We start from the raw sequence: 25,537 nt of genomic DNA, 5'->3' as shown, positions 1-25,537 counted from the left end.
GGGGCCCCATGTTACCCAGAGAAGCCCAGGGAGGCCGCCTGGGAGCACAGACTCAGGGCAGAGGGCTCTCCTTGGCTGGTCAGCAAAGCACGGAGGGGCCAAGGAGCCTCCCTGTCCCACTGGTGAATGGGAGTGTGAGAGTGAGCGTGAGTATTCAGAGGGCAGGTGGGGCACAGCCCCCACAACGGCCACCCTGCCCCTCACCCACTCAGGCCCCTCCGCTCTCAGACAAGGGGCCATGAAGGGGGTGTCCACCCCCAGGACACCCTGACTGCCCATCCCGCTGCTCTGTCCAACAGGGACAGGCCAATGGCGTCGATCATGGCGAGGGCTCGGAGGCCTGGAGGGAGAAGATCCCCTTGTGGGCAAACCTCGGCATCCTTGGGGTGGAGAGGAGAGGGGATTCTCAGGGAGATTTTGATGAGGGTGAGTGGGCAAGGGCCCGATGGAGGGAGGGGCGGACGCCCCAGGGCAAGCCTGGCTGCTGGCAGAATGGGGTGCCTGCTGAGGGCTCCGGGGCTTCCTCCTTGGGCACGTTGCCCTGTCCCTTTTTCTCAGTGACTTCCCAAGAGGCCGTCAGGGGCAACTCGCCACGGGCAGGTGCCACAGAGCTGGAAGGGAGGGACTGTGGGCTGGGAGAAGTCGGCCCTGACGCGGTCAGATGGTGCTGACTGGGCACACGTGGAAATCTGGGCTCACAAGGACAAGGGAAGAGGCATTTTATCTGAAAAGGAGCCGGAGGCCTCAGTGGCCTGCAAGCTGGCTCTGACCTGGCAGTAAGTGCCCTGGGTTTCCCTTAGAAAAGTGGGGCTTCTGGGAGGGAGGAGCCAAATGTCCTTGGTCTTCTGCTCTCGTCCACATGCCCAGAGGCATGTTCTGGGTGCCGGACATTGCTAAAGCAGAGAAGGTATTGGGATGGTCCTTGTCTGTGGGGATCCCGTGTTGGGACGGGGAGACAGGAAGCCTTGGGGAGGTGTAGCGTTCTCTTCTTTAAAATATGATTGTTCTCTGGGAGCAGGTTTCTTGGGGAGCTTCTGGAGGCAGCCTTAGTTTCAGTTCAGATCAATAATCACCTCAAACGCAGCCAGGAGTTAAAATCCAATCCTTTATTGTCTCCTTCAAAATAGCCCAGTTAGTTTTCTTAGAGGCCTCTCTCCCTCCTTGGTTCTACGAGCGCTTGCCGCTTGTCCTTTAGCTCTTCCAGCTTCTGCCTCTAGCTCAACTCCGACTTCTGGCTTCTCAATCTCCCCAGCTGACTCCTGCTTTCTCCATCTCTCAAAAGTCTCTAGTGCTTGTCCTTTTATATGCTCTTTCAGAGGTGGGAACTCAAAGGTTGACTCCTCCAAGAGAGTGGGATTGTGGGTTCCTGACATGTGAATCTCGAAAGCTAATGTGTGAACTAATGTGTGAAAAGTGTGAACTCTGAACTAGAGAACTGCTCAGCACAATGCTAAAATTAGACAACTGACTTTTCACTTTGTGAGAATCCTAACAGGAAAGGAAGTCCTGCAACAGTCTTTTTATGTGTTAGGGAATCCAATGATTCCAGCAGATTCTGAAGTCCTGCAACAATCTTTTCATGTCTCAGAGAATCCAATGATTTCTGAGGGTTTTGAAGTCCAATGATTTTCTATGTCCATGAGTCAAACGCCATAACTGCCACACTCTTTCAATGGTGAGCACAATCAGCAACGGAACCACCCGATGTTTCTTGGGTCTTCTCCTTCGTTTCAAGGGTCTGCTCCGTCTCTCTGCGATGGACAAGGCGAATACGGCTCATAGGCACCCATCTGATTCCTTCTCCACCTGTAGAGATACAAGCAAACCCTCTCCCCCAAGCAGTTAGTCTATCTGGTCCCTTCCATTCACCACTTTCTGGGTCTCTCCACATCACCTGGCGATGATCTAAAGATAGTGGAGCTGCTGGCACTGGACACTGCCCTTCCGGTGGGTTATAAAACCTGTCTGCCGGAGCCAGTGCATCTTTGTCAAAAATCAAGAAGTTAATAGTATAAAGAGCTAGATTTAGAAGTCCTCTAGGGTTACCTGTGATTCCCCTTTCTTTTGTTTTTGGAGCAGCGTCTTAATGTCTCTGTTTCTCCTCTCTACTATTGCCTGTCCTTGAGGATTAAAGGGTATGCCAGTGGTGTGTAAAATCTTATACTGTGCACAAAAGTGTGCAAAATGTTTGGAGGTGTATGCAGGACCAGTGTCTGTTTTTATTGCTTGTGGCACACCCATAATTGCAAATGCTTGCATGAGGAATTCAGTGACCACTCAGGCTGTCTCTTTTGCTGCTGGTATGGCAAAAGTGAATCCTGAAAAGGTGTCTACCACAACATGGATAAAAGACAGACGACCAAAAGATTTATAATGGGTCACATCTATTTGCCAGATTTCATTAGGTCTCAAACCACGAGGATTCTTCCCTGGAGGAAGCATAGGAGGGTGGAAAGGAAGGCAAGCCATACAGGCTTTTACTATGCTCCTAGCTTCTTCTTTTGTTTTTTGTTTGTTTTTTTCTAATTTTCCTTTTTTTTTTATTTTATAATATATTTTTTTTTATTTTATAATAACTTTATATTGACAGAATCCATGCCAGGGTAATTTTTTTCACAACATTATCCCTTGCACTCGCTTCTGTTCCGATTTTTCCCCTCCCTCCCTCCACCCCCTCCCCAAGATGGCAAGCAGTCCTATATATGTTAAATATGTTGCAGTATATCCTAGATACAATATATGTTTGCAGAACTGAACAGTTCTCTTGTTGCACAGGGAGAATTGGATTTAGAAGGTACAAATAACCCGGGAAGAAAAACAAAAATGCAAATAGTTCACATTCTTTTCTCAGTGTTCTTTCTTTGGATGTAGCTGCTTCTGTCCATCATTTAGCAATTGAAACTGAGTCTTTGTCAAAGAAATCCACTTCCATCAGAATACATCCTCATACAATATCGTTGTCGAAGTGTAAAGTGATCTCCTGGTTCTGCTCATTAGCTTCCTCTTTTGTAATCCCAAATTGTAAATGCAAAGCCTGAGCAGCCTGATGGTATTTATTTATTTATTTTTTTAAATTTTTATTTAATAATTACTTTATATTGACACTCGTTTCTGTTCCAATTTTTTTTTTCCTTTCCTCCCTCCACCCCCTCCCCTAGATGGCAAGCAGTCCTTTATATGTTGGATATGTTGCAGTATATCCTAGATACAATATATGTTTGCAGAACCGAACAGTTCTCTTGTTGCATAGGGAGAATTGGATTCAGAAGGTATAAATAACCCGGGAAGAAAAACAAAAATGCAGATAGTTCACATTCGTTTCCCAGTGTTCTTTCTTTGGATATAGCTGCTTTTGTCCGTCATTTATCAATTGAAACTCAGGTCTCTTTGTCAAAGAAATCCCCTTCCATCAAAATATGTCCTCATACAATATCGTTGTCGAAGTGTATAATGATCTCCTGGTTCTGCTCATCTCACTTAGCATCAGTTCATGTAAGTCTCGCCAGTCCTCTCTGTATTCATCCTGCTGGTCATTTCTTACAGAACAATAATATTCCATAACATTCATATACCATAATTTACCCAGCCATTCTCCAATTGATGGGCATCCATTCATTTTCCAGTTTCTAGCCACTACAAACAGCAGCTTGATGGTATTTAGAATGGGATTCCTGGGCCTCCTGAAATAAAGGCGTACTGGCCAACATAGTTAAAAGGCTATCTGCCTTTGAATTTCCATCAAAAATAGGACCTGGAAGTCCACTATGTGAGTGGACATGCAGGATATAAATCTTTCCTGGATGTTTTCTCACTTGCTCTTGAAGTTCCTTAAAGAGCTGATATATATTAGAAGCTGCAAATTTTATTTGGGCTGTGGCAATTCTTTGTACCACACCTACTGAATAGGGTGAATCAGATATTATATTTATGTCTCCTGGGTAATAAGTGAGAGCTAGCATGATCACATACAATTCGTTCTGCTGAGTGGACTGAAAAGGAGTTCTGATTACTCTTTTTATTGTTAAGTCATGAGAGTATACAGCACAAATATTATGTTTGGATGCATCTGTAAAAATAGTTGGTCCTTTAAGAGGAGCTTTAGAAACCTTTTCTTCAAGAATCCATCGCGACTTCCGGTTAAGATGGCGGAGAGGAGGCTCACAGTTGCATAAGCTCCGCGCTTTCTCTCACTATCCACTTCATTACAAGCCTCTGAATTAATGCTTGACTGAAAAAAACCCACAAATAGTTACCAAGAGAAGCCATCCTTGATATCCGCCAAGAAAGGTCTGTCTTTACTGGAGGGCTGGGGCGGTTTTAGATCGGGCGCAGGCGGCGGGCAGCGGCAGTGAGAGCACGGGAGCAGAGCTGAGAGGGGGTGGAGAGTGATCGTAGCCGTCTCTGCGGGGAGAGCTTCGCTACAGGTTTGGATAATTTCCTCCGGCAGCAAGTCAACAGCCCAGCAGAAAAGCTAAAAACACCGGGGCTGAAGAACACAACCCCAAACAGCTGAAGTCTCTCAGGACCTGGCCCCCCCCCTTCCCCCCCCTCAGTGACTCAGCACACTCTGGGATCTCAGAGCGCAGGCGCAGCACAGTCCTGCTAGTGCCTCACTGCTGCCACCTGCAGTCTGTAGAGGAAGCTCGATAACACACCCAGCCCCCCCCAAAGAAAGACTCCAGTTTTTTTTCTGTTTTTCTTTGGTAGTTTGTCTCTGATTAATAGACAGAATGAGCAAGAAGCTGAAGAGGACTTTAACCCTTGACAGCTTCTATACAGATAGAGAGCAGACTCTAAATCCTGAGGAGACTAAAAACAGGCAGTCCCCAGGTGATTCCCAAAGGAGGAGATCGGCTGTTCCTCAGCACAGATGAACCTCATAGAAGTGATTAAAAAGGCTCTCACAAGGGAGCTAGAAGAAAAATGGGAAAAGAGTCTGGAGAAAGTTAAAGAGAGAGTGGATAAAGAAGTAAAATCCTTGAAAAATAGGATTAGTGAACTGGAAACAGAAAACAGCTCTCTAAAAAACAAAATTGGCGAAATGGAAAAAAATTCCACAGAACAAAAGAACTCAATTGGACAATTAGAGAAAGATTTTAAAAAAGTGAGTGAAGAGAATACTTCACTGAAAATCAGAATTGAACAAGTGGAATTGAATGACTCGAGGAGACAAGAAGAATCAGTCAAGCAAATCCAAAAAAATCAAACAATGGAGAAAAATGTGAAATACCTTCTGGGGAAGACAACAGACCTGGAAAACAGATCCAGGAGAGACAATCTGAGAATCATTGGACTCCCAGAAAAACATGATGAAAAAAAAAGCCTGGACACTGTCTTCCAGGAAATTATCAAAGAGAACTGCCCAGAAGTCATAGGAACAGAGGAAAAAATAAACATTGAAAGGATTCATCGATCACCCACTGAAAGGGATCCTAAAATCAAAACACCAAGGAATATAGTGGCCAAATGCCAGAACCCTCAGGTGAAAGAAAAAATATTGCAAGCGGCTAGAAAAACCCAATTCAAGTATCAAGGAGCCACAATAAGGATCACCCAGGATCTGGCAGCATCCACATTAAAAGATCGAAGGGCCTGGAATATGATATTCCGAAAAGCTAAGGAACTTGGTATGCAACCAAAAATAACTTACCCAGCGAGAATGAGCATCTTTTTCCAGGGAAGAAGATGGACATTCAACGAAGTAAGCGAATTTCATCTATTTCTGATGAAAAAACCAGAACTTAACAAAAAGTTTGATCTACAAATATAGAACTCAAGAGAAATCTAAAAAGGTAAAGATTAATCTTGGGAACTATATTTTGACTATATAGATGTATAAAGAATACATGTATACCTTGTTCTAGAAATTGATGTGGAAAGGACATTGTACCAGAAAAAGGGTAAAGTGGGGGTAGTACATCTCATGAAGAGGCATAGGAAACCTATTATATCTGAGAGAAAGAATGGAGGGGGATGAATATAGTGGGTATCTTACTGCCTTCAGAATTGGCTTTAAGTGAAAAATCTTAAGACATATTCAATCTATGGTGAAACTTCTCCCATCTCATTGAAAAGTGAGAAGGGAAAAGTGGAAAGGGAAGGAATAAGCTAAGGGGAAGGGAATACGGGAACTGGGAGGGAAAGGGGTAAGATAGGGGGAGGAACTCTAAGGAGGGGGGAGGGATACTAAAAAGGGAGGGCTGTGAGAAGCAAGGGGTGCTCACAAGCTTAATACTTGGAAGGGGGGGAAAGGGGAAAGAAGGGAGGAAAGCATAAACCGGGGTTAACAAGATGGCAAGTAATACAGAATTGGTCATTCTAACCATAAACGTGAACGGGGTAAACTCCCCCATAAAGAGGAAGCGGTTAGCAGAATGGATTAAAAGCCAGAATCCTACAATATGTTGTTTACAGGAAACACACCTGAAGCGGGGAGATACATGCAGGTTAAAGGTAAAAGGTTGGAGCAAAATCTACTATGCTTCAGGTGAAGTCAAAAAAGCAGGGGTAGCCATCCTGATCTCAGATCAAGCTAAAGCAAAAATTGACCTAATTAAAAGAGATAAGGAAGGACACTATATCTTGCTAAAGGGTAGCATGGATAATGAAGCACTATCTATATTAAACATATATGCACCAAGTGGGGTAGCATCTAAATTCTTAAAAGAGAAACTAAGAGAGCTGCAAGAAGAAATAGACAGTAAAACTATAATAGTGGGAGATCTTAACCTTGCACTCTCAGAATTAGATAAATCAAACCAGAAAATAAATAAGAAAGAAGTCAAAGAGGTAAACAGAATACTAGAAAAGCTAGATATGATAGATCTCTGGAGAAAATGTAATGGAGACAGAAAGGAATACACTTTCTTTTCAGCAGTTCATGGAACCTATACAAAAATTGACCATATATTAGGACATAAAAACCTCAAACTCAAATGTAGTAAGGCAGAAATAGTAAATGCATCCTTTTCAGACCACGATGCAATGAAAATTACATTCAACAAAAAAGCAGGGGGAAGTAGACCAAAAAATAATTGGAAACTAAATAATCTCATACTAAAGAATGATTGGGTAAAACAGCAAATCATAGACATAATTAATAACTTCACCCAAGAAAACGATAATAATGAGACATCATACCAAAATGTATGGGATGCAGCCAAAGCGGTAATAAGGGGAAATTTCATATCTCTAGAGGCCTATTTGTATAAAATAGAGAAAGAGAAGGTCAATGAATTGGGTTTGCAATTAAAAATGCTAGAAAAGGAACAAATTAAAAACCCCCAGTCAAACACTAAACTTGAAATTCTAAAAGTAAAAGGTGAGATCAATAAAATTGAAAGTAAAAAAACTATTGAATTGATTAATAAAACTAAGAGTTGGTTCTATGAAAAAACCAACAAAATAGACAAACCCTTAGTAAATCTGATTAAAAAAAGGAAAGAGGAAAATCAAATTGTTAGTCTTAAAAATGAAAAGGGAGAACTCACCACTAACGAAGAGGAAATTAGAGCAATAATTAGGAGTTACTTTGCCCAACTTTATGCCAATAAATTCGACAACTTAAATGAAATAGAAAAATACCTCCAAAAATACAGCTTGCCCAAACTAACAGAGGAAGAAGTAAATATCCTAAACAGTCCCATCTCAGAAAAAGAAATAGAACAAACTATCAATCAACTCCCTAAGAAAAAATCCCCAGGACCAGATGGATTTACATGTGAATTCTACCAAACATTTAAAGAACAATTAACTCCAATGTTATATAAACTATTTGAAAAAATAGGGATTGAAGGAGTCCTACCAAACTCCTTTTATGACACAGATATGGTACTGATACCTAAACCAGGTAGGCTGAAAACAGAGAAAGAAAATTATAGACCAATCTCCCTAATGAATATTGATGCTAAAATCTTAAATAAAATATTAGCAAAAAGATTACAGAAAATTGTCACCAGGATAATACACTATGACCAAGTAGGATTTATACCAGGAATGCAGGGCTGGTTCAATATTAGGAAAACTATTAGCATAATTGACTATATCAATAACCAAACAAACAAAAACCACATGATCATCTCAATAGATGCAGAAAAAGCATTTGATAAAATCCAACATCCATTCCTAATAAAAACACTTGAGAGCATAGGAATAAATGGACTTTTCCTTAAAATAGTCAGGAGCATATATTTAAAACCATCAGTAAGCATCATATGCAATGGGGAAAAACTGGAACCTTTCCCAGTAAGATCTGGAGTGAAGCAAGGTTGCCCACTATCACCATTATTATTTAATATCGTATTAGAAACACTAGCCTCGGCAATAAGAGTCGAGAAAGATATAAAAGGAATTAGAGTAGGCAATGAGGAAACCAAACTATCACTCTTTGCAGATGATATGATGGTATACCTAGAGAACCCCAGAGATTCTACCAAAAAGCTATTGGAAATAATTCATAATTTTAGCAAAGTAGCTGGCTACAAAATAAATCCCCATAAATCCTCAGCATTTTTATACATCACCAACAAAACCCAACAGCAAGAGATACAAAGAGAAATTCCATTCAGAATAACTGTTGATACCATAAAATATTTGGGAATCTATCTACCAAAGGAAAGTCAGGAATTATATGAGCAAAATTATAAAAAAGTCTCCACACAAATAAAGTCAGACTTAAATAATTGGAAAAATATTAAGTGCTCTTGGATCGGCCGAGCGAACATAATAAAGATGACAATACTCCCTAAACTAATCTATTTATTTAGTGCTATACCAATCAGACTTCCAAGAAAATATTTTATTGATCTAGAAAAAATAACAACAAAATTCATATGGAACAATAAAAAGTCGAGAATCTCAAGGGAATTAATGAAAAAAAAATCAAATGAAGGTGGCCTAGCTGTACCTGATCTAAAATTATATTATAAAGCAGCAGTCACCAAAACCATTTGGTATTGGCTAAGAAATAGATTAGTGGATCAGTGGAAAAGGCTAGGCTCACAAGACAGAATAGTCAACTATAGCAATCTAGTGTTTGACAAACCCAAAGCCCCTAACTTCTGGGAAAAGAATTCATTATTTGATAAAAACTGCTGGGATAATTGGAAATTAGTATGGCAGAAATTAGGCATGGACCCACACTTAACACCATATACCAAGATAAGATCAAAATGGGTCTATGACCTAGGCATAAAGAACGAGACTATAAATAAATTAGAGGAACATAGAATAGTTTATCTCTCAGACTTGTGGAGGAGAAAGAAATTTGTGACCAAAGATGAACTAGAGACCATTACTGATCACAGAATAGAAAATTTCGATTACATCAAATTAAAAAGCCTTTGTACAAATAAAACTAATGCAAACAAGATTAGAAGGGAAGCAACAAACTGGGAAAACATTTTCACAGTTAAAGGTTCTGATAAAGGCCTCATTTCCAAAATATATAGAGAACTGACTCAAATTTATAAGAAATCAAGCCATTCTCCAATTGATAAATGGTCAAAGGATATGAACAGACAATTTTCAGAGGATGAGATTGAAACTATTACCACTCATATGAAAGAGTGTTCCAAATCATTATTGATCAGAGAAATGCAAATTAAGACAACTCTGAGATACCACTACACACCTGTCAGATTGGCTAAGATGACAGGAAAAAATAAGGATGAATGTTGGAGGGGATGCGGGAAAACTGGGACACTAATGCATTGTTGGTGGAGTTGTGAACGAATCCAACCATTCTGGAGAGCAATCTGGAATTATGCCCAAAAAATTATCAAATGTGCATATCCTTTGATCCAGCAGTGTTTCTATTGGGCTTATATCCCAAAGAAATACTAAAGAAGGGAAAGGGACCTGTATGTGCCAAAATGTTTGTAGCAGCCCTGTTTGTAGTGGCTAGAAACTGGAAAATGAATGGATGCCCATCAATTGGAGAATGGCTGGGTAAATTGTGGTATATGAATGTTATGGAATATTATTGTTCTGTAAGAAATGACCAGCAGGATGAATACAGAGAGGCTTGGAGAGACCTACATGAACTGATGCTAAGTGAAATGAGCAGAACCAGGAGATCATTATACACTTCGACAACGATATTGTATGAGGTCATATTTTGATGGAAGTGGATTTCTTTGACAAAGTGGATTTCTTTGACAAAGAGACCTGAGTTTCAATTGATAAATGACGGACAAAAGCAGCTACACCCAAAGAAAGAACACTGGGAAACGAATGTGAACTATCTGCATTTTTGTTTCTCTTCCCGGATTATTTATACCTTCTGAATCCAATTCTCCCTATGCAACAAGAGAACTGTTCGGTTCTGCAAACATATATTGTATCTAGGATATACTGCAACATATCCAACATATAAAGGACTGCTTGCCATCTAGGGGAGGGGGTGGAGGGAGGGAGGGGAAAAAAAAAATCGGAACAGAAATGAGTGTAAATATAATGTAATTATTAAATAAAAAAATTTAAAAAAAAAAAAAAAAAAAAAAAAAAAAAAAGAATCCATCGCCAATTATGTAAAAGTCTGGTTATCTTTAGTGGAGACCCATGTGCAAAATTTGGAGCCATGGCTAATAAAATCTGCCACTCTGGGATAGTCTCACAGCACACATTAATTTGTGTATTGTGTAAAAGGTGTATATTTTGTCAGGTCTTGTCCCAGATAATTGTATTGCTTGCTTAATGGCCTTTAATAAAATTCTAGTCACAAGCACTGGATAAGGTGTAAGGCTTTGTTCTGGTTGTGCCGGTAGGTTCACTCACTCTATCACACTGTCTCCTTGAGGAAGGACTGCTGTGGGTGCCTCTTGTGTAGCAAAAACTGATATTTCCAAGGGTTTTTGAGTGACTCTTTCAACCACATTGGATCAAGCCAGTTCAACTTCTCTCAAAGCCTCTTGAGCTTCTTTTGTAAGCTGGCACTGGCACTGTCTCCCCTAAAAATATCATATAATGGTTGTAACTGATAGGTAGTCAAGCCTAACACTGGTGGCATCCACTGGATATCTCCTATCAATTTCTGAAAGTCATTTAAGGTGTTTAGCTTCCTTGTTCTTAAGGACAGTTTTTGTGCTGTGAGCACCTTAGGGTATACTTCATATCTCCAGGACCTTCCTTCTCCTGGTCTATTGCCAAAGTGACTCTGGCTTGTCTTACTCCACCCTCTAACCCCTCCTACAATTCTCTGTATACGCCAAAAGATTGAGCCAGCACAGAATAGTGGGAAGGGCCATTTTCCTGCATATGCTAATAGAGTATTGTCCAATGAGTAATTAGCCTTAAGTCTTCAGTTGTCTGATTCCACTGCAACCAGCAGCCCCACGACAGGAAGGGAGAGCAGTGGAGCCCCTCTCTGGGTGGGGGTTCTGACACAAGCACCCAATTAGCTTCTGCCTCAGACCCCCCTCGGACCACAAACAGGCAGCGCCGGCACAAGTGGGGAGGAGCTGGGACCACTGGCGGCAGCTCTCTGGGAGTCCAAGAGAAGCCCCCCCTCCTGCCAGGGCTGGGAGACGACTCCTCTCCAATGTCACCTTGACTGAGGGGGAGGGGCAGGGAATGCTGACTCCCCCTTGCCTAGTTGAACAGCATCAGCCTAGTGGCCAGCAGCGCCCCCTTGTGAGGTTAAACCGGCATGATTCTCTCCAGGTAGGTAAGTGGGCGTTGGGAGCAGCCAGGTGAGCCAGCAAGGTGACAGGGTGGGCAGCAGCCGGCCTCCTGGTCCCTTTCAGGCTGCCCCTTACCTCTTCCCCTCCTTCCCCTCCCACGGCCCAGGGGAGACTGGGGACCTTGGACGGTATAGGAAACTAGAAATCAGGTTTGGACTAGTTCGGGGAGGATGGCCTGAGGAGGATGGACGGCGACTTCCTGGGGAGGCTGCTGGGAACTGGAGAGGAGCCTTTTTAATGGGGGCCGTGGGTTTCAGCCTCGGAGCGGGGCTCGAGTCCCGGATGGCTGGACTCTAATGCAGTTTTGCCACCTGGGTGGGATCCCGGTCCGGCTCCCACCCAGCGCCAGCCCCTTTCCCCCACCTTTCCCTCTCCCCGCTCCACGTGTCTTCCTGCACTTTACGGGCTCCAGCTCTCACCCTCCCGAACCCTCGGGCTCTTTGGGGCAGATTCTCTGCGCCCGCTCCGGCCGCCCTCCCGCAGCCTGGCACACTGGGCCTTTGTCCGGCGCCTGATCTGGGCTGCGGATCGTAGTTCCTTCCTGGGACCCGCGGAGCTGTTTTGCTCAGCCGTGTTTAGCAGGCGAAGGGGATGGCTGTTTGGGTGCCAGGGCTTCCCTGTCTGATTAGGGCTGCCAGGCACGAGGAGGGCGGCCCCTCGGGGCTCATTCGGGGTCTGAGAGAGGGGCCCTTTCCCTTCAGGAGGAGAGGGGAGACGGGAGTGAGCGGGGGCTCAGAAAGAAGGAAGGGCTCCCCGGAGCCGCGGGCTCCTCAAACAGTGAAAAACTCCACACAGCAGCTGGAACAAGGTACACAAGGTGCTGCTAAACTAGAGACCCATCACATACGTGCAATCAGGAAATCATGGCTGGGTCGTACACACACGTATGTACACATGGGTGGGGCAGCCATGCCTTTCTTTGGTGGCAGCAAAAACCTGGAAAGTTAAGTCCCTGGCAATTGGGGAATGAATAAAGAAACTGATTTTGGAAAGCGGCAAAATGTTAACCCCAGCATCGGGGAAACCCGAGTTCGAATCTGGACTCAGACACTTACTAGCCATGTGACTCTGGACAAGTCCCTTAGCCTGTGTCTGCCTCAGCTTCCTCATCTGTAAAATGGAACAATAACATCTACTTCTCGGGGTATCAAATGAAATATTAAATAAATGCTGGTTAGCGGCATATATATTATCTCTATGTAATAACTTCATCATACTTTAGGAAACAATGGGAGAAATTCAGAGAAATGGCAGGACCTGCGTGAAGGCCGCCCAGGCAGCTGAGGCCCCATCCGTGTCGGAGCAGCTGAAGGAAAGCAGAGAAGCGAAGGCACCTGTGACTGAGCCGATCCGCCAGATTTCAATTTAGAAATGATGCAAAAAGAGTCGGCTTCATGACATCACCAGGCACGTCCCCCTGGAAACCAACCAGGGACCCCGAGATCCAACGCACCTGAAAGCTCATGGCCGTGCCCTTGGTGGGAGCGGGGGCAGGAAACAAAGTGGCGTCTCTGGATTAGGAAAAAAGCAGCGAGGGAAGGTTCGTGTGTGGCAGTAAGAAACGATGGAGGGGAGCAGCGCAGAGAACCACGGGGAGATTTGTGGGAGCTGAAGCAGGTGCCCGTAAGCTGAACCACAAGGGTGGCAGCCCGGTGATCGCTGGGGGACGTGAGGGTCGAGGGATCTTGGGGGACCTGTCAGACTTCCGGCAGGAAGGAAGCCAAATTCTGAGTGGTGGAGAGATCCGGGCAGGAGCCAGGGAAAGAACATGGAAGCCTCCCTCCCTCCTCCGGGACTTCGGGGGCAGAATGTAGCCCACGTTCGCTTTGCTTTGCCCCATCGGGGTTTTTATGGGGAGGTGAGCTTGAAATGACCTCGATAAAGCACCAAAAAAAAAGGCTTTTGTGAAAATGGAAAACATGATTTCCTTGATATGAATTTCTCAGGCGTTTGGCGAGGGCAGAGCACATTTTTCACAAACAACCGAGATCAGATTTCCAGGGACGGTTATTTTCGAAAGCATTTGACTGAGAGCCCTGAAGGTTGTAACCCGTACCTGTTCCAATTATCCGAGGCCCTAAGCGGGGAGATGACTTCTGTCAGTGATCTTAACAATCCTCTTGTCAGCTGGCAAAATAGCCTTGCCTCAGGTGGGGGTATTTATTAAGCACCTACTATGTGTTGGGTGGGCTAGGTCATGGGGGTACAGAGATCTGGGCTGAGAGTCAGGAAAGATGGCCGACCTCTTCCAGGCTGGGCAGTTCTTGGCCGGTCACTTACCATCTCGGAGCCTCGGGCCACTCAGGGAGACGTCTCCCCTGAGTCAGAGCTGCTGGGGGACTTTGGGAGTTCCCAATACAACACTCTCCACTCTCCCCAAAATCACTGACCCTTGGCCCATGAAGTCACTGACCCTTGGCCGATGAAGTCACTGACCCTTGACCTGACCACCCACTGGCAATGGGGCGAAGACAAAATTCCGGGCGAGCCTTGTCTCTCTAGGAATTTCTGAAGCCTCAGGGGAACCAGACAGGGATTCTAGGCCAGCTCCTCTAAGTGTCTGAATTTAGAGAGGGAGACAGACATTGTGAAATGATTTCCCCGCTGGTAAAAGGGATACAGAGGTGAAAGTTCGGAGGTGACAAACCCTCTCACAACCCTCCAGACCAGCCTGTGCCCCAGGTCCCTCAGGGCAGCAGCAGAGCTAGAGAAAGCTGCCCAGATATCCTGAGTTACAGAGAGACACTGAAAAAAAGACCGAGAAGCTTAAAAGGCGAATGTTACAAAATGTGAATGGCTTCCTGGTCAGCTGAGACCTGGAGCTTTTCTTCAGCCTAATAGGGTAAAGAGAACACTGGATCTTCAATCTCTTGATACTCACATGGTGTGGGAGAAATCACTTAGTCTTCCTGAGCCTCAGTTTTCTCATGTGTAAAATGAGGGAGTTGGACTCTGGTGGTCTCTAAATCCCTATGGGTTTCTATAGGTTTAAAAGGGCTTTGATTTCCCCGAGGGGGACACCATGGAGCAAAGGCAGACTCAGTGGAGACTGGGATCGGAGGGGCCTTGAGCTCTCCTGGGGAGCTTTAAATGTCAGTGAGACTCCCCCTCCCCCATCTCTTGGGCCTCTGAGAGGGATCCTTTGAGAAGCAGTGGGGGTGAGAGGCCTGCAGGCTCTAGCCCGGCCTGCATAGAACGTGTCCCAGATGAGGGGTTGGGGTGCCCTGGGGCTTGTATTAGGAGCAAGATGCTGATGGAGCTGTTAAACAGGGAGATTTTCCTTCAGGGACTGGGAAACTCAGCAGTGGAAAGCAAAGGTGTCCCAGGCACCTTATTCAGACATGTCATTCCCAACCCTCTCCTTAAAAGTCCAGATTCTTGTGGGGAAAAAATTCCCACCACTCTCCCACCCCCAAAGGAAGTCATTCCAAGGCTCTGGGGAGACACAGAACAGGAAATATCTGCAGAGATAAAGGAAGCCTGCAAGCCCAAAGAAAACAGAGCAGGACTGCCGGCCTAGGAATTCCAAGGGGGCTGCAGGAATGGCGCTGGGATGGTGGGGAAGAAAGCCGGGACCACAGCCCCTCCACAGGCTTCCCGGGAGCCTCGGGAGCTTATCTTGACAGCCCGGGGGGGCACCCACATCCTAAGGCCGGCAGAAGGCTCTGCTCCCAAGGCAGGGATGAAATCGGCTCCCCGGGGCCTGCAGCCGAGCCTGGACCTGGAGGCTGCCCAGGGAGGCCATTTTTCTATCTCAGGTCGCTGGCCTGCAAGGAAAGGAAATCAGTTCAGTCAGTCCAACAAATAACCAAAAAGACTCTTTTTAGTGAGCCCTTATGCCCGTTGAAGGAAGCGGAAAAAGAAGAAATAAGAAAGAGAGAGGAGTATAAGGGGGTTGGGGGGAGGCTATAGTCAGGTCACTTTAAAAGTACAGACTGGGGTAGTTGTAGCTAAACATCCATTCCTGTGACGATTATCTGAGGCTACAATGAGTCAGCTTGTCCAGCAATGTTTCTACTGGGTATGTATCCCAGAGAGATCACAAAGCAGGGAAAGGGACCCAGAAACGTTTGTGGCGGCCCTTTTTGTAGTAGCAAGGAGCTGGAAACTGAGTGGCTGCCCTTCCGTGGGAGAATGGCTGAATAAGTGACGGTTTATGAATGTTATGGAATATTATTGTTCTGTAAAAAACGACCAGCAGGAGGATTTCAGATTGTCTGGAGGGACTGACAGGAACCGATGCTGAGGAAAGTGAGTTTCTAAACAAGAGAACAATGTACACAGCAACAACAAGCGTATGTGAGGATCAACAGTGATGGATGATCATTAATGAGATGATTCAGACCAATTCCAATGGACTTGTGACAAAGAGAGACATGCACACCCAGAGAGAAGACTGTGGGACCTGCGTGTGGATCACCACAGAGCATTTCACTTTTTGTTGTTTACTCACATTTTCTTTTCTTTTTTTTTTCTGGTTTCATTTGCTTTTTCTTGTGCAGCAAGAGAATTGTATAACTATGTATGCCTATATTGGATTTAACATGTATTTCTACCATGTTTAACATATATTAGACTACTTGCCATCTAGGGAAGGGGGCGGAAGAAGGGGAAGAAATTGGAACACAAAGTTTTTCAAGGGTTAATGTAGCAGAATTATCCATGCATATGTTTTGGAAAATAAAAAGTTTTCATAAAAATTTTTTTAAAAAGAAAGAAGGAAAGGAAGAAGGAAAGAAAGAAAGAAAGAAAGAAAAAGAAAAAAGAAAGAAAGAAAAAAGAAAGAACAGCTGCTCAAGGGTCCTAGGAGAAGGGATGGAGCCTGGCTGAAGATGAGCCTCTGGAGCTGCCCCACCTCCTTCTGAGCATTATCTGTGCCCCAGCCCCCTGGCAGCTGATACCACGCACCCGTTCTTCCTGCTCCACGCCAGTAGGAATGCCCCCAGATCTGTCCTGCAGCGGCCAGACTTCCATAGGGACTTGCAGGGGAGAATGGTAACAGGCCTGCTGGGGAATGGCTGTTTTTAACACTGTTTTTCTAAGTAACAGTTGCTTGGGGAAGTAGATTGAGTTTCTTGACCTGCGGATCACAGAATTCTCCATGGCAACTGACTCAGTTCTTTGCTCCAAATCTTTTGTTTCCTGATTTAGAAGAGAGAAACGTCAGACAAAAATAATTTTTTAAACTAGGTTTTAGCAGAGCTAAGTAAAAGAATCCTTTCCCTCATTGTGTCAGCCTCATGACACCTCTGGGCCATTTCTCAGAATTATGTTTTTCAATGGAGTAGAACCAAGAGAACATCGTATGTGGCAACAAGATTATGTGATGATCGGCACTAATGGACGTGGCTCTGGACATGCTCTTTTCAACAGGGAGGTGATTCAGGCTAGTTCCAATGACCTTGTGATGGAGAGAGCCATCTGCACTCAGAGAGAGGGCTGAGAAACTGGATCACCACAGAGCATTTTCACTTTTTTGCTGTTGTTTGCATTTGTTTTGTTTGTTTCTCATTCTTTCCTTTTTGATCTGATTTTTCTCATGCAGTGTGCTATTTGTGGAAATATATACAGAAGGATTGTACATGTTTAATATATATTGGATTATTTTCTGTCTCGGGGAGGGAAGTGAGAGGAAGGGAAGGAGCAAAATTTCGAACACAAGGTTTTGCAAAAGTGAACGTTGAAAACTATCTTTGTACATATTTTGAAAATAAAAGCTATTATTTTAAAAAAGATAACAAGAAGAAAAGAAATAATGGAAGTTTAATTCAGATTATTGTAAAGAATGCTACACTATATAACAATGGTACATTTTAAATAAAAAGAGTCACAATCTTGTGTCTAAAAAAAAAAACAACTCCTGGCTTAAAACACACACACACACACACACACACACACACACACACACCCCTTAATTGTTTTTCTACTTTGGATACCAAACCCTTATCAGAGAAATCTTATACAAGATTTTTTTTCCCTATCCAACTGTCTATTATATATCTGTTTTAGTTGTCTCCATTGCTTGTTTGGTTAAGGATATATCTAACTCTCACAATTGTGAGAGGTATAGGATCTGTTTCTCCTCTAATTCTTTTTATAGTTTATACTACAATCTTTCATAGTAAAGTTGCCTATTCTTTTTACAAATTTAATTTAATTTTTAAAAACATTTTTTTAATGAATCATATTGGGAGAGAAAAATCAGAATAAAAGGGAAAAACCATGAGGAAGAGGAAAAAAAAAAAACAGAAAAAAGAAGTGAACATAGCATGTGTTAATTTACATTCAGTGTCCTTACTTCTTTTTCTGGATTCAGACAGCGTTTTCTATCCAAAGTTTATTGGGATTGCCTTGGATCACTGAACCTCTGAGAAGAACCAAGTCTTTCATAGCTGATCATCACACATTATTGCTGTTATTGTGTACAATGTATTCCTGGTTCTGTTTGTTTCCCTCAGCATCAGTTCATGTAAATCCTTTCTAAAATCATCCTGTGCATCATTTTTTATAGAACAATAATATTCCATTACCTTCATGTACCACAATTGGTTCAGCCATTCCCCATTGTTGGGCATCTACTCATTTTCCAATTCTTTGCTACCACCAAAAGAGCTGCTACAAACACTTTTGCACATGTGGGTCCTTTTCCCTCCTTTATGATCTCCTTGGGGTACAGACTCAGTAATGGCATTGCTGGGTCAAAGGGGATGCACAGTTGGATAGCCCTTTGGGCATAGTTCCAGATTGCTCTGCAGAATGTTGGATTATTTCACAACTCCATCAATAATACATCAGTATCCCAGTTTTCTCCCATCCCCTCCAACATTTATCATTATCTTTTCCTGTCATCTTAGCCAAGCAGAGAGGTGTGAGGTGGTACCTCAGAGTTTTAGTTAATTAATTAATAGTTATTTAATTAGTTAATAGTGATTTAGAACATTTTTTTCAAATGCCTATAGATGGGTTTAATTTCATCATCTGAAAATTGTCTGTTATATCCTTGAAAAAAGTTGCCTATTCTTTTAGAAAGTATTGTAGAATATGGTGCAAGGTGTTAATCTAAACTAATTTCTGGGTTTTCCTTTCTAATGGGAAGACACAAAACATAAAAGGGAGCAAAAAAGGAAGGGGAAGGGAAGGACAAAGAGAGCCATCATGGCCGCCTGATTTAGGATGTCTAGAGTTCTAGGCCTGCTGCAGATAGCACCCTCCTGAAATGGGGATTCTGAGTGGGAAATTATACTCTCCCCTTCCCCACTAGATTTTCTTCTTAAATTTCATCCAGAACGACATATCTCAACAGAAAGAATTCAGAAACAGATGAGAGAATACAATTGCCTTCTATTAAGCCACTTGTTAAATAAATAAATAAAAAAAGATATCAAAACAATGTTACTGTTCTCATAAATAAAATAAAATAAAATATTTTTGTTTGTTTTGGAAAAAATAGTTACTTTCCACAAAATTATGTTGTTTGGATAAAATGAAATAAGTATGTTATTATTTTAAATAAATGAATGAATTTCAAATGATCAGTTTTAAGTTCTAATGTGGGAAATATTGTTCCTTATAACTCTGATAATTAGGCTTTCTTTGGAGTCCTCCATAATTTTTAAGCATGTACAAAAAGCTTGAGGACCACTAGAGGGAGCTCCACTTCACCAAAGTCAAGGGTCACGAGAGTAGGTGGATCAGTTACACTGTGATATACATTTTCCAAAGTAGGAAATGGAAAAGGAAAAAAAAGGATGTGGGGAGGGTGAGACTTCAAGAATATTCTTGCTTCCAAACTTTAGGAAGTAATTAAAACGAAACTTTTGTAACCAAATAAAAAGCACGATTGCTCATGATTAGAAGGGTTTAATGGCTGTTTCGTGGGTTGCTGGAACATGGCTTCAACGACAGCTAGAGATTACATTCATGCATCCATCCTTCTCAGATCTGTTCAAGGACCTGCTTCTGAGGTCTAAGATCCAATGATGCTGAGAACGTATTTCCTCTCTAACTTTTGAAAATGGCAAACATTACTTCTATAAAGATTTTGGGATCTATGGGCCTTTTCAGACTATTGACAACTTCCTTAGAATATCATCGCCATGGCTGGATTTCTGACTTCATGCATAGGAACAGTTTGTTAACTTTTCTTGAATTAAAATATATGGAAGCTTGTACAAAGCAGAAGCAGAAGCAGAAATGGGTTGAATTGCCCATAATGAAGTGACGAGAAAAATGGGACTTAGCCATTTAGTTGCTTCACTGTCTGAATTATATACCGATCTGGTTGGCCTCTAGAATAGAGAGGGGCACATTTTGGGGAATGATCTTGGTGTCCCAGCTCTCTTTTAAAAATTGTGCTTTCCTTTATATTAACAAACTTTCTTATAACAAATGCAAGTATTTAGAATCGATTTCTTTATTTATGAAATAAAATTAGAACAAAAGGCCTCTGAAGTCCTGGTTAGCCCCATAACCTTAAGTGGGAGCTTTTCCTTTTCTTTCTTTCTTAATTTTTTTGGGGGTTATATATGTACCTTCTTTCTTTCTATCTTTTTTTTTAAAATCTATTTCTTTATGAATTATATTGGAGGAGAAAAATTAGAACAAAAAGGAAAATGATAAAAGAAAAAAAAAACAGAAAAAGGGGGAAAAATGAACATAATGTGTATTCAACAATATGTATTGATTTACATTCAGTCTTCATAATTCTCCCTCTGGATGTGGATGGGAGTTTTCCATCCAAAGTTTTGGGATTGCCTTAGATTACTGAACCTCTGAGAAGAATCAAGTCTGATCATTGCACAATCTTGCTGTTGCTGTGTACAATGTTTTCCTCATTCTGCTCACTTCACTCAGCATCAGTTCATGTAAATATCTTCAGGACTTTCTAAAATCAGCCTGTTCATCATTTCTTATAGAACAATAGTATTCCACTGCTTTAATATGCCATAACTTATTCAGCCATTCCCCAACTGATGGGCATCCATTCATTTTCCAGTTCTTTGCCACCACAAAAAGAGTTGCTACAAACATTTTTGCAATGTGGGTCCTTTTCCCTCTTCTATGATTTCTTTGGGATACAGACTCAGTAGTGACACTGCTAGGTCAAAGGGTATGCACAGTTTGTTAACCCTTTGGGTGTAGTTCCCAATTGCTCTCCAGACTGGTAAAATCAGTCCACAGCTCTACCAACTAATGCATTATTGGTGGAATTATGAACTGATCCAACAGTCTGAAGACCAATTTGGAACTAAGCTCCAAATTGTGTGTACCCTTTGATTCAGAAATACCATTACTAAGCAACTTTGAAAGACTTTGCTCTTCTGAGAAATAAAATGATCTAAAACAATTCTAAAAGACTAATGATGGAAAATGCAATCAGCATCCAGAGAAAGAACAATGGAGTCCAAGGCAGATTGAAGTATACTGTTTTCACTTTTTTTTTTTTTTTTGATTTGTGGTAGTATTTCTTTTTAAATTTGTTTTGTTTTCCTTTTTTTTTTTTTTGAGTGAAAACATTATTTATATATTTTTATACTAATAGCTTTTATTTTTCAAAACAGATAGTTTTCAAAATTCACTTGCAAAATCATGTGTTCCAAATTTTTCTTTCTCCCTTCTTCCTCTCCTCCCCATGCCTTATACAGCAAGTAATCCAATGTATATTAAACATGTGCAGTTCTTCTAAACATATTTCCACATTCTCATCCTGTACAAGAAAAATCAGATCAAAAAGGAAAAAAAATGAGAAGGAAAAAATAAGCAAGCAAACAACAACAAAAAAAGTGAAAATACTATATTGTGATCCGCATTCAGTGCCCATACTCCTCTGTCTAGGTGGGGATGGCTCATTCCATCTGATTCTTCTTTCACAATATGACTTATGTGGGGGTGTGGGGGGATAAGAGGTATTTGATATTAAATCATACTGGGACTTCAATCACTGGGTCAATAAAAAATATGAGATATTAACTGTGATTGGGAATACTGGAGAGAGCACACCTAAATGGACTCTGGAGCTGATAGTATTAGAGGAAAATACCCACACCCCTAAAGGGATTCTCTAGAACCAGTAGGAAGATGGAGCCAGCCAGTTTTTGAGGAAGCTGAGTCTTGGGTACAAATCAGAATTGGGATAAAGACTTCCAGAGTTTATTAAAAAAAAAAAAAAGCTACCCCAGCACTAGGGGCCATTAGATGAAAAAAAATGAGCTTTGTTTTATAACAAATGGCTCTTCCACTGCCATGCTTAGTTCGCTACTCTCAGGACCCTGGTATCCAAGAAGTAATCATCGCTGGATCCCTAGAGAGGGCAGTCCCAGACCAAATTACAATGTTTCTGTTGGTTTCGTTTGTGCAAAACCTTTTTAATTTAATGTAATCAAAGTTGTCCATTTTGCCTTTCATCATACTCTCTAATTCTTCTTTGGTCATAAAATTCCTCCCCTGTCCAAAGAGCTGAAAGGTAAATTATCCCTTGTTCTCCTAATTTGTTTATGGTGTCACCTTTTATACCCCAATCACGAACCCATTTTGTCTTATTTTGGTATGGGGTGTGAGATGTAGGTTTATGATGAGTTTCTGACTTATGATTTTCCAGTATTCCCAGCAATTTTTGTCAAATGGTGAATTCTTATTCCTGAAGTTGGAGTCTTTGGGTTTATCAAATAACTGGATTGCTATAGACCAGAACAAGTCACAATGAACCAAGAGACTGAAACAAAACAAAGTCTATTCACTTGAAAAAAAACAAGAGAAAGAACAGAGAACAAAGGAGACCTTCCATTTCCTTCCACCTCCCAACTCTTAGTTCCAAGAAGGTCCTAGTTGAAAATTCTTCTGTGAATGGCTCTGAGACCTATGAAGCAACCAAGAGGGTCAGAAGCTTGCTCATTCTATGAAGGATGAAGCCTGGGCACTGGAGAGGTGCCCCTCCTTGTTACACAAATAGCGAGGGCAAAAAAACTGAAAAAAATTATTACTTCCTCTGGGGAAGTAGCAATTCATTCTGTGGCTTTTCTAAGAGGAGCTCTAGAAACATCTGAGAGGAAATGAGTCATACTGGATCCTTCCACTGACTTCTTCCTCTCCCCAACTCTGCCACCTGCTCTCCTGCCTACTACTTGTTCCACCTAGATTTTTGTGACATGGATACTTGGACACTGCTAATCTAATGCAGAGACTTCTGGGTAATGTGATCCAAGGAATACTGAGAATCCTGTGTATAACTCTTATCGAGTCTTATTATTACCATTATGGTCCTTTCCCCAAAGAATACCTCTGCTCACAAATCCACCAGTCAACTGATAGAATGCCTGTTTCTCTAGAGACCCCCAACATTGAGATCTGTCACCTTTTTTTTTTTTGCCTGTTTGATGAGAACAAGATAGGAGCTCACAGTTATTGGACTTTACATTTTATTTTATCATTTAAGAGATTTAATTATTGTTCAGGTGTTTACTTGTAACCCATGTTTCTCCTTTTCAAAGCTGATTCATTCATCTACCAGACATTGTCAGCAGGTTCCCTCTAGGCTGAAGGGTCTTATATCTCACTGAGAACTCCCCCAAAGTCTGTAGTCCTCTACAATTAAATTGTGTTTGTGTGTGTGTGTGTGTGTGTGTGTGTGTGTGTGTAAGTATCTTGCCGCACCAAAAAAAAAAAAATCAGATCAAAAAGGAAAAAAAGTGAAAAAGAAAATAAAATGCAAGCTAACAACAATAAAAAGAGTGAAAATGCTATGCTATGATCCACACTTAGTTCCCACAGTCCTCTCTCTGGGTGTAGATGACTCTCTCCATCACAAGATCATTGGAACTGACCTGAATCATTTCATTATTGAAAAGAGCCACTTCCTTGAGAATTGATAATTGTATAATCGTATGAACTATCTCCTGGTTCTGCTCATTTCACTCAGCATCAATTCATGTCAGTCTCTTCAGGCCTCTCTGAAATCACCCTGCTGATTGTTTCTTACAGAACAATAATATTCCATAACATTCATCCACCCTAACTTATCCATCCATTCCCCCACTGATGGGCACCCAACTCAGCCACTTTTGAAAGTAGAGCCCTAGGAATATTATTAATACCTCTTCACCTAAACAATTCACAATTAATTCTTCAGAAGATCATTGGCTTGTAAAGGAGAGGATCTGGCTCAGTTGCAGCTTTACCATTGGTTGAGGCAATCAGAGAGAGTCGAGTTGATAACGCAGGTAAGGAGGTGTTGACACTTAAGCAGGTGTGAACTCCAGGTGATACCTTGCCAAAGTGTGAAGCTTTTTCCTTGGGTGAACTGATGTCATCTACAAGCCTTGGCAGGGTATATATAAAGAGTTTTTCTCGGAAGGCATTTCCAGACAAAGACTTCAAGCCGGGAACCTGCTGGCGCTCAAGGAGAAAGAACGAGAAAGGAGGAGAAAGGAGAAAGGAGAAAGGAGAAAGGAGAAAGGAGAAAGGAGAAAGGAAAAAGGAGAAAGGAGAAAGGAAAAAGGAGAAAGGAGGAGAAAGGAAAAAGGAGGGAATTTCTCTTGATCCTTCCCTGTCCGCAGCGGTCTTGTTGCACTGAAAGGAAGCGATTAGCCCAAGATGGACAATAGCCCAGTGAACGACGCCCAACACACCCAGGGCACGGACCTGCAGTACTTGGTGGAGAAGATCATCCAGATTCGAATTTACGAGTCCAAGTACTGGAAGGAGGAGTGCTGCGGGCTCACGGAGGAGCTGCTCACGGAGAGAGCCGCGGACCTGACGTCTGTGGGGGGGGTCTTTGGCCCCAACAGCCAGCCCACCCCGTTCCTCTGCCTCGCCTTGAAGATGCTTCAGATGCAGCCCCACAAAGTCGTCGTCATCGAATTCATTAGAAATGAAGATTTCGAGTACGCCCGCGTGCTGGGGGCCTTGTACATGAGGCTGACGGGCACCGCCAGGGACTTCCACGAGTATCTGGAACCTCTGTACAATGATGATCGAAACCTTAGGGTCCAGAACCGAAACGGAGACTTTGAATCAATGCGCACAAATGAGTTTATCCACCAACTGCTGCACAGCGAGCGAATCTGTGATATCTGGCTGCCCCGGCTCCAGAAGCGCCAAGTCCTGGAAGAAACTGGCCCACCGGAGCTTCCAGTCAGCGTCCTGGGGGAGGAGACGGAGGATGTGAACTCCCTTGAGGAAGAAGACATGCACCAAGGCCAGCTAGAAACGAATCCATCCGGGTATCATCGCTGGCAAAGCTACAGACACCGGGACAGAGGCTCCCTGGAACCGCGCTACAGCGGAAGCGAAAGCCCGTCTCCGAAAAGGAGGAAAGGAGTCGTCTGTTGGGAAATATCTCACAGCAGGAATCCGAGGCCCTACTGGAGTCGATCCCGGGGGTGGAACAGGAATCCGAGGCCCTACTGGAGTCGATCCCGGGGGTGGAACAGGAATCCGAGGCCCTACTGGAGTCGATCCCGGGGGTGGAGCAGGTCCCCACTCGGTGCTGGTGGCTGGCTCGGAGCCGATTCCCCTCTCGATGCTGATCCCAGGCTCGGAGAAGATCGGAACCACCGCGCCACTGTTCCTTAGCAAAGTCCTGATCGCCAGCCAAGCCACAGACATATCAAAGTCCCCTAAAACGTTGAAGAAAAGGCACAGAAAGAGTAGACTGTGCTAAGTCATGGACTTCGAACCCTAAGTCAACCCGTGTGTGAAAGCATTTAAGTTAAATAAATAAATGACAATATTCAGCCTTGTCTTCCTTTTTCAATCTTAACCTAATCTGTTATTTCCTGTCTCATTCTAGCTTTTGCTCCTCGGCAGGAAGGTCAGGACACAAGGAAGGTGAACTTGTCTTCCCCTCTCTTTGAAGACTT

The 25,537-nt window shown here is 42.8% G+C and overlaps 1 protein-coding gene across 1 annotated transcript; it reads left to right on the top strand.

Annotated features, from left to right (window-relative positions):
- The first annotated feature begins 23,301 nt into the window (after positions 1-23,301).
- On the top strand, positions 23,302-25,328 carry LOC127547261 (pre-mRNA-splicing factor 38A-like). Its single transcript, XM_051974089.1, has one exon. The coding sequence runs from the start codon at positions 24,270-24,272 to the stop codon at positions 25,248-25,250; it is 981 nt and encodes a 326-aa protein (XP_051830049.1). The 5' UTR covers positions 23,302-24,269; the 3' UTR covers positions 25,251-25,328.
- Positions 25,329-25,537: the final 209 nt, after the last annotated feature.

This window comes from Antechinus flavipes, chromosome 1 (assembly GCF_016432865.1).
Source record: "Antechinus flavipes isolate AdamAnt ecotype Samford, QLD, Australia chromosome 1, AdamAnt_v2, whole genome shotgun sequence".
Classification (NCBI taxonomy): Eukaryota; Metazoa; Chordata; class Mammalia; order Dasyuromorphia; family Dasyuridae; genus Antechinus; species Antechinus flavipes.
The sequence above is the reverse complement of the archived record's forward strand: the minus strand, read 5'-3'. Positions and strand labels throughout refer to the sequence as shown.